Raw genomic sequence first — 8,917 nt, forward strand, 5'->3', positions numbered from 1 at the left:
CAAATAATTTAGTAGTACGGAGATGCAATGCGATAAAATCGGCGAGATACCATTTTGAACCAGGCGGGAACATGTAAGACGGCTGTTTTCGTTCAGTTTGTAACTATGTCGCTACGTATAGACCCGTTTGACGTCAAGGAACGTCGGGTCTGTGGATAATGCGAGGATCTTTCTAAGAAATACTGCCCAGAAATGGTTTGTGGCAGTACTCGACAGCACGACAACCCTCAACCAGAGCATTGTTTAGTTCTAGTGCAATTATCACAGCACGAATAGTTTATTTCTCGCAACCCAATAATATAGCAACTGGCGCTACGTTCGTCATATCCTTGGCCCCCGATCTATGGATCTTCAAATCAGTATCTGTTAAAAAGCCGATCCCAAGCACCGTCCAGCCATGACTCGCTTGCTGGGGCCATGGCCTCTCCGTCAGACATACTTGTGCTATCCAAGCTACGTAGACTACCACCACTGCTAAAAACTCCACTTGAGAGTCGACCTCGCCATTCAAAAGTGTTAGAAGGAAATCCCTTCACAACCCTATTTGCACTCCAGACAACTCGACTGTCAGCCCTGAGTAGCTCCTCCACCTTTTTCCACAATCGAACTGTCCTATCTGTTGGAGATCCCAGCACCTCTTGTCGGAGGACAATGTCAGAAAGGAAAGCAAGTTCTTCTTCCCTACGAACAAACCCGCTCTTCTGCGTTTTCAGATAATCCACTGCCAACCGATAGGCGTCATATAGCTCTTCTTTCTGTCGTCTTCGGATGTAGAGCCATACTTTCAGAAATAGCAGAAGCAGGCAAGTCACGCTAAAAGCTGATACGACACGCCAGTTTCGGCGCAATGACAACTTGGCAGCGCAGCTTAAAGACATAACTGGAGAATCCGATTTGAAATCACCAAATTCCGATACAGATACTTCCGTGAAGTCTCCATCTTCGAGTCTATTCACAGCTTTGTCGAACGCAATCTCGAACTTTGCAAGATCAAAAGTCCGCGCGCTCCACGGAAACGGTCCTCCACTTGGCCTTTCAGAGTGTTTCAACCGCAAGGCTGTCTTCAGCTCCCCCCGCGAGAGTGCTCCCGAAGTAATCTCACCGCACTCGGCGCTGCCAGCTAACTGTGAAAGCAGTGTGTATGCGTCATTAGCCAGTTCTTCACCGAAAATGCTACTCTCCTGGTCTTCAACGCATACCTTCCCACCCAGGGCAACATAACCAGGATCACAAGACAATATTCCGTTGCTGCATGTTCCATACGGCGGGCATCTCCGGCACTCTTGCCCGACATCAGTGCAATCTGTCCAAACGATACGTAGAAGTACCAGAAGAAATGAGGAAATTCGATATTAATAATCAATTTCAAGTCGAGTGCGGTTGGACAGAAACCAAAATGCAGTTTGAGAAGGGAGGAATTGAATCTTGTTAGCTTACGGTATCACTGTGAGAGACTAAAGCATGCAATGCAACAAACACAGTCGTGGCATGCTTTGAAGCTCTCTATTGACACAAGCTAGTCTTGGCGCCAGTTATATGGAGTTTCTTCGGCAGAATTGGCACATTGCTCGGAGAACGTGTTCCAAGTCTCCGTAAGTCTCTCCACATACGAACGCCCAAAGCTGTATAACTTACTTGTCAGGACATGGGTATCACAAAACGGTCTCATATGGCTTCGGTACACCGTAGCCGCAGACCAGATGCACATGATACACAGTAGGAATCCCAACAGAACAACGAACGCGCTCGCGCTGAATCGAAAACGTCGTCGTGGATGTACCGGAACCCTCCTCGGGCCTTTTGTGCGGCCCCTCCTGATGCGGTGCACTTTAGACGGCACAGTTGGTGGAATGGCATCAACATCAATTGGGGAGTCAGTATCATCTTCATCTTCTGTCGGGGCGGATATGGTGCGGTTACCCCTCGCCAATTGCGACTTTTTCCGCTCAGACGCCATCTTGGTAGCCGGACGGATGACATCCTCCTCGACGAACTGCTGCGAAGATGCCTCTATCTGTAACAAATGGGCCCTTGCAAGGCTAACAAGATCAATCCTTCGAGCGTCCCTGGGATATCGGACCTTCTTGCCCTTCAGCCATTTCCTCAATCTGAAGACGTCCCATGATGAAAACTGGTCATGAACAAGCTCGTCATCGGTGTCAATGGTGGAGTCGTGATCGCTGTGGACGAGAACATCACGACGGTCGGCATCCAAGCCCGAGGCGCGCAGCAGAGGGTCATTGTACGGGAGGACATCAAGATAGTTGTATTCGTCGTCATCCAGCGGGTCATCGAGCAGGATATCAGAGTCCGGATCGAAGTCTGCGTCATAGTCGTCTTCCTCTGGCAGGTCGAGGTCGCGCAACGGGGCGAGGGTGATGACCTCCTCGGCTGCGGGCACGCTCTTGCGGGTGGCCAGGATAGGTTTTGAGGGTGTCCTCGAACGTCTGGCGGAGCCACCGATGGCGGGACGCGGTGGGGCCTCATCCTCGACGAGGATGGGCTTGTCATCCGGAATGGTGACCGCGCGGGCGACATTGGAGGTTTTGTCGTTGGCTTGAGCGGCCTTCGGGGCGGTAGAGGATGTGATCTTATTAAAGAGCGCGGGGTTGATCCAGGCGGCGCTTGCCCGTCTCTTGCGGCGCTCCGAGGTCGGGGCGACAGGGGTCTGGTCCAACGGGCCTTCCGCCATTGGGCGGGAGGACGGCACTGAGATGGAGGAACGACTGGGCTTAGTCCTTGTCGGGGTGGGTATGCCCGACTGAAAGGGGTTGGGAATGTTGAAGTCGTCGTTGTCGTCGTCGTTGGCGGGACGTCGCTGAATGCGTCTGGCAGGGCTTGGCGGGGTGTACGGGGCCAGGGCCGGCTGCTCTGCCAGGGAGGAGATGGGGCGTCCCTGGCGGTGGGCTTCCTCTATGGCGAGGGCAGCGCGCATGAGATCGGCCTTTCGTGGGGCGCCCGGGGTGCCATCGCCGCGGGTGACGACGGCGGGGAGGCTACCATTGCGGCGCAAGAAGTCGCGAAGGTCGATGACGCGCATGGACTCGATTTCTTCTCGGGATTCCATGGCGAGGCGCGAGGTCGGGCAGCGATGAGGCGGTGGCGAGGCGGAAGAGGGTCAGTGCATGAGTGTTTGAGTGAATTCGAAATGATGCATGATGATGGAGGCGGGAGGTCTGACGTGATTGAAAGGCGCGGGGTACAATTTGAATACAAACTGGAAACGGACGCGCAGCGCCCAATCTGCTTTCCACGTCGCAAAGGTTGCAAACCATGCCAGCGTTGCATACGTGGCATGACGTTCTACACGTGTGGCCTGAACTTTTGAATCCAGTGCTGCCACAAATGGGAAAACAAGCGGCATGCGTTTTCAAGTCCCGAAAATCAGCTTTCTGGGATACACCCGTCGAACCCCTGGCGCCTTTACACAGCTCGTTGCAGCTCCGCGCCATTTTCACCTCAACACCCTCAAACTTGCACTTCCGTTCCTTCGCCCGCATTCACACACCGCGCCCCCGCACCTTTCTAACCCCTCAAGATGACAGCAACAACCGCCCCGGCCGCATCAGCACCGGCGACCGCTCCTGGCCCCCCTGCCCCGGCTCCCTCGTCCGCGCGCCACATCCCTGCCTCCCGGCAGCCGCGTGTTGTCGTCAAATCTGCTGACATGCCCGACGACATGCAGCGCAAGGCAATCGAGCTTGCTCTCGTCGCCCTCGATCGCTTCGAGCTTGAGCGAGATATGGCCCAATATCTCAAGAAGGAGTTTGACGCCCGCTTCCAACCATCGTGGCATTGCATTGTCGGCCGCCACTTCGGCTCCTACGTTACACATGAGGGGGCTGGCTTTCTCTATTTTTACATTGAGAAGATTGCCATCCTTCTCTTCCGCAGCGGATAGCCGCCCGCGCTTGTCTGCTTGTTACTTTCGGAACGCCAGCCCTTGCTTGAGATTGTACCACGCCTTGTTGCGATTGGTCTGTATTTCACCTTGTAAAGATTATTTCCCATCGGCCTAGAACTTGAATTCTTTCGCCTTCTTCTGCGTCCGTTTCACCTCCACCGCACTCTCGTCTCGCTTTCGCTTTTCTCCTTTGTCTTCTCCACCACCAGTCTCACCAGTCTCATTCACCCGGTAAACATGCGATGAACCCATCATCCCTGTCTCGCCAACAGAAACCTGCTGCTCTTCCAAAACAGAATATAGCTGCCCAGCGGGAATTCCCTTCCGCACTGGTGCATCTCCTACTACTGCCGCTCCACTTTCCGGCACTTCCACTCCCTTTTCTGATGCAACTCTGGCGCTTTCCACATCCCTCCTCTTTTCCCCTTCTTCTTCCTTTTCTGTCTCTTCTTCCTCTGCCACAACACGAACCCCGTCCTCGCTCGCAACTTTCTCCACTTCGCCCCACAACTTGGCTTTCGCCGCCTCTGACAAATCAAACCTCTCATCCCTCTCCCCAAACTCCAAACCTTCATCGAAGACATCCCCATAGAGCGGCCTCCCCCGCCCATCCACAGGCGGTTTCCCCCACCCCCCGGCTTGAAACCCAAACCTCGCCCCGCTCGGAATAGGACAGTTAACGCCTGGCACTCGAAGGCCCCTCCACCCGGGGGGCGGCCCGTACCTCTGCATATTGACCAGCCACGGCGGAGGATCCCCCTCACCCATGCCGAGGGCCGCTCGCAGCTCCTCGCCAAGCACGCCTGGCCTAAATTTGGATGCGTCTGGCTCGAGTTCACGCAGCTCGTAGTAAACATCACCGTGCGGGGTGAGGCGGGGCTTTGTCTGAAACTTGAAAAAGGCGTCATGGAGCCTGGCGTGATCGATCTCGACGCCGCGCCCCGTCTTTGCGCGCATCTTCTCGCGCTGGCGCTGCTTGAGGGACTTGCTCTCGTCGGCCTCCATCTGGGCGTGGCGCAGCTCGCCCACGCCTGTGTCGACAATGTAGGCGGGGAGCTGAAAGGCGCGCTTTTCCATACCGCGCTTGTTCTGCAGGTACTTGCGCTTCTGGCGCCAGTTGGACGGGACAGGAACTGAGTTGGGAAGCGCCTTGAGATGCACTAGCAGCAACGGGTCCGGGCCCGTGATGTCCCAGGCCTCCACAACCTCCGGGGCGGCGGAAAGAGCCTTGAGATGCGAGATGAGGTTGCGCTGGTGCTCCTTGCGCTGCTTGCGTGACATGGCCGTAGATCCGTGATTCCCCTCGCCATCCCCTTCGGCATCTGCCTCGTCGTCCTCCTCCTCATCTTGCTTTCCACTGACAGCGGCATTTCGCTTGTCTCCATTCATATCCTTATCCACATCCTGCTTCCCCTCTCCTTCTTGCTCCCCCTCTTCCCCCTCATGCTCTTCGGGATCCGCCCCACGCCCCTCAAAGCGTCGGAGCACCTCCCGCATCACGTCGATCTCGGCCTGTGACAAGCCGCCGGCCGCATCCGCCGCGTCCCCCACGACGGCTTCGATATCTTCTCCTACGTATTCTACAACGTTTCCCGCGTCATCCGCTGCACCGTCAGCGGCGGCACCCAAGCGGTGGGTGCGCGGCCTCCGACGACCCCTCCGCCGCCGTCTGGGCTTCTGGCGGGCGCTCGATGAAGGCGCTGCGACCTCCGCCAGCAGGGCGGCCTTGGCGGCAGCGAGGGCGTCTTCCTCCACCATGTCCGAACCGCAGTAGGTCGACAGAGCGCCGGACCTGTGGGAAGGATTGGGAGGGCGAAGGGACGGCGCGGATAGGTGATCACGACACGGGCGATGTGGACATGAGCAGAGATTGGTCGAAGCGAAAGAAGCAGGTGAGAATGCGCGACTGTGCACGTGTGTGCACCGGATTGGGCGAGGGCAGTCGTACAGTAGGCGGCAACGGGCAACGCAACGCGGCCTGGCTGCGATTGGGCACCCCCGTCAGGTGCACGGTTGTCCTCCTTACAGCCGCCGAAAAACTCCCCTGCATTTGATGTCAACATCATCCCGCCTCTCCCTGTTCACCCGCATCCGCTCTTCCCCCCTCCCCCACCCGCCCACCGCACCAGGCCCCGCGAGCACCCATCCTAATCCCCACCCCACATGACCACCGCCGACCTGGACGGCTGGATCGAGCAGCTCAAGCGCTGTGAGTATCTCAACGAGGCCGAGGTCAAGCAGCTCTGCGACCGCGCCCGCGAACTCCTCGTCGACGAGTCCAATGTCCAGCCGGTTTCCGCCCCCGTCACGATCGCCGGCGATATCCACGGCCAGTTCTACGACTTGCTAGAGCTCCTCAACACGGGCGGCCCCCTCCCGGACGTCCAATATCTCTTCATGGGCGACTTTGTAGACAGGGGATTCAACTCGGTCGAGACTTTTTTGCTCCTGCTCACCCTCAAAGTCCGCTGGCCTGACCGCGTTACCCTCATCCGCGGCAACCATGAAAGCCGCCAGATCACGCAGGTGTACGGTTTTTACGACGAGTGTCTGCGGAAGTATGGCAACGCCAACGTGTGGCGGTACTGCACGGAGGTGTTTGATTTCTTATCCCTAGGCTCCTTGATTGACGGCAAGGCGTTCTGCGTCCACGGCGGGCTATCCCCGAGCATCAACGCCCTCGACCAAATTCGCGCCATCGATCGCAAGCAGGAGGTCCCGCATGACGGCGCCATGTGCGATTTGCTTTGGAGCGATCCAGAGCACGTCCCCGGCTGGAACATGTCTCCGAGAGGCGCCGGCTATCTTTTCGGAGCCGATATTGTCGCTCAGTTCAACCACGTCAACGGGCTCCAACTTATCGCGCGCGCCCATCAACTGGTCATGGAGGGTTACAAGAACATGTTCAATGATACGTTGGTAACTGTGTGGAGCGCTCCAAATTATTGCTACCGATGCGGCAATGTGGCCGCCATTTTGACACTGGATGACAAGTTGGGGAGATCCTTCAATGTCTTTAATGCGGCCCCGCAGGATGCGAGGAGCGCCACGCTCAAGAAACCAGCGCCGGAGTACTTTTTGTAACTCATCGAATCGCTGAATGGCGCGTTTTGCAAAATTGCCTCAGGGAACAAGAGGTCGATAGTTGCCCGTTTATTTTTTGGGAACCGCCTGTTGGGAATGGCGGAACGGACGCTTTCTCGTGACTCTTACTACAAACATTATTACTACCACTACTCGCTTACTGTAAAAACATGACATGGCCACTTTGTACAGCCCAAGTTGCTGCGCTTCGATACAATCATCGCACGCGGAGAGCGCTTTGGAAAGCGCATTCCAAAGTCTGCGGGACAGGAGTTACCCTTCGAAGGGTAATTCTCAGAGAAGCCCCACCGGAACGCAGAACTAGAGCATGTACAAGCGAATCTCACCTGAAACACCTCAGGTTTGCAGCTCTATCAAAAAATAATTGATTTCGACAAATTATGTACCTATTGTACATTACGCCGACCGAGCAATGGATTTTCGACGACAAATGCATTTATACAGTACACATACAACAGAGAATGAGACGCGAACTGGAGTTTGCAGGGGTTGGTGACGATAAAAAAACACACACACACACAACAGAAAGACACACCCGTTTCAAACCCAAATCAGCGCATAACATGAAAAAGCGCACCAATGACATGGAAAACAGCAGTGGGTATCCCCATTCAAAATCAAATGCAGTGCATATCTTTGAAAAATAAAACAAAAGTACACCCGCTACAGTAAATGGAAATGGATCAGTCACACCCGTCATCTCGTGCACACCGTCCAACCCCGACACCTGATGGTCACCTGATGGTGTCGGTAGTCAGGTCGTTCCACCGGCAAGCAGAGCCAAAACTCTGTGCCGTGTCCACACCCCTCCAACCGGCAAGAAGAACCAAAACTCTCTGCCGTGTCCACACCTACTCTACACCAAAAATGGCGATTTTAGCATCCCTGGAGGTTGAGATCAAAGTGGTAGATCCCGTGCGGCGTCCCCACTCTCTTGAGCTGGGCCACATAGTCGGCGGCTGTCTTGATGGCGTCAATCTGGTGAGTCAAGTAGTCGTCAATCATGTCCTGCATCTGCTCATCGCCGGCGTCCTGTGCGACCTTGTGCAGGGCCCTGAGCTTGTGGAACACAAACTTCTCCAGCTGCAAATGCAAGTCCATAGCATAGACAGCGTCACTAGTGCCGTCTTCCTGCGTAAAGGTCATTTCCGGGACAGCAATAGGCTGAAGCTCGACGCTTCCTCCCCTCTTGTTCTGATACTTCATAAACTCAGCAGCATGCGTCCTTTCCTCTTCGCTCTGCTCGGCAAAGTACTTTGCAAAGCCAGGGAGAGCGACGGTATCCTTGTCAAAGTAGGCCCAGATGGCGTGGTATGCATAAGAGGCCGTGTACTCAACGTTGATGTGTCTGTTGACGGCGGCTTCCTGTTGCTCAGTGTAGCCGACGTCGCAGCGGGTCTTGAGCGGGGACTCGGACTCAGGGGTAAAAATGAGACCGGAGAGATTCTCGCCGGCCCCTTTGATGTCGACTTTCCCGAAGTCGATCGAGCTGCGATCATCGGCCATCATGGCCCTGGTGGCAGTACGCGATGGTGTCGCGGAGGGCCGGCGTTGGGTGAGCGAGGTCGAGAGACTCGGGCGCAGCGAAGACAAGGGCACTGGCGAGACAAAAGCTTGTGGAGACATGGTTGTGGGGAAGGGTGGGAGTGGCTGGGGCGAGTTTGTTCTTGACGGGGTACGGGTAGGGCTGCAGGGTTGGCGGGGGCGTTGGTGTCGGGCGGCTGAGAGGAGCAAGGGTTTATAAAGGATGCTGAGGAGCGGTGATTAGGGGTGATGAGGTGTAACCTAAAAGGTGTAACCTCGTCGACAGTTTGCACGCCATCCGTGGGCAGTCAGCCCGCGCGTATATGCGCGCATCTACGCGGTATCGCCGTTGACCATAGAAGCATTCTGTGGTCGTCAGAATTA

The 8,917-nt window shown here is 55.8% G+C and overlaps 5 protein-coding genes; 2 read left to right on the top strand and 3 right to left on the bottom strand.

Annotated features, from left to right (window-relative positions):
• Positions 1-247: 247 nt before the first annotated feature.
• Positions 248-3,067, bottom strand: CHC_T00005177001 (hypothetical protein). XM_005716496.1 is given in 2 exon segments: positions 248-1,516; positions 1,517-3,067. The coding sequence occupies 1 exon segment, from the start codon at positions 3,065-3,067 to the stop codon at positions 1,517-1,519; it is 1,551 nt and encodes a 516-aa protein (XP_005716553.1). The 3' UTR covers positions 248-1,516.
• A 471-nt stretch (positions 3,068-3,538) lies between these two features.
• On the top strand, positions 3,539-3,901 carry CHC_T00008555001 (Dynein light chain). The gene has a single exon (XM_005716497.1). It carries the CDS (start codon positions 3,539-3,541, stop codon positions 3,899-3,901), a length of 363 nt encoding a protein of 120 aa, XP_005716554.1.
• A 114-nt stretch (positions 3,902-4,015) lies between these two features.
• CHC_T00005178001 (hypothetical protein) lies at positions 4,016-5,662 on the bottom strand. Its single transcript, XM_005716498.1, has one exon. It carries the CDS (start codon positions 5,660-5,662, stop codon positions 4,016-4,018), a length of 1,647 nt encoding a protein of 548 aa, XP_005716555.1.
• Positions 5,663-6,067: 405 nt separating this feature from the next.
• CHC_T00008536001 (probable serine/threonine protein phosphatase) lies at positions 6,068-7,179 on the top strand. XM_005716499.1 is given in 2 exon segments: positions 6,068-6,988; positions 6,989-7,179. The coding sequence occupies 1 exon segment, from the start codon at positions 6,068-6,070 to the stop codon at positions 6,986-6,988; it is 921 nt and encodes a 306-aa protein (XP_005716556.1). The 3' UTR covers positions 6,989-7,179.
• Positions 7,180-7,426: 247 nt separating this feature from the next.
• On the bottom strand, positions 7,427-8,635 carry CHC_T00008639001 (ferritin, chloroplast precursor). XM_005716500.1 is given in 2 exon segments: positions 7,427-7,885; positions 7,886-8,635. The coding sequence occupies 1 exon segment, from the start codon at positions 8,633-8,635 to the stop codon at positions 7,886-7,888; it is 750 nt and encodes a 249-aa protein (XP_005716557.1). The 3' UTR covers positions 7,427-7,885.
• Positions 8,636-8,917: the final 282 nt, after the last annotated feature.

This window comes from Chondrus crispus, genomic scaffold (assembly GCF_000350225.1).
Source record: "Chondrus crispus Stackhouse genomic scaffold, scaffold_270, whole genome shotgun sequence".
Lineage (NCBI taxonomy): Eukaryota > Rhodophyta > Florideophyceae > Gigartinales > Gigartinaceae > Chondrus > Chondrus crispus.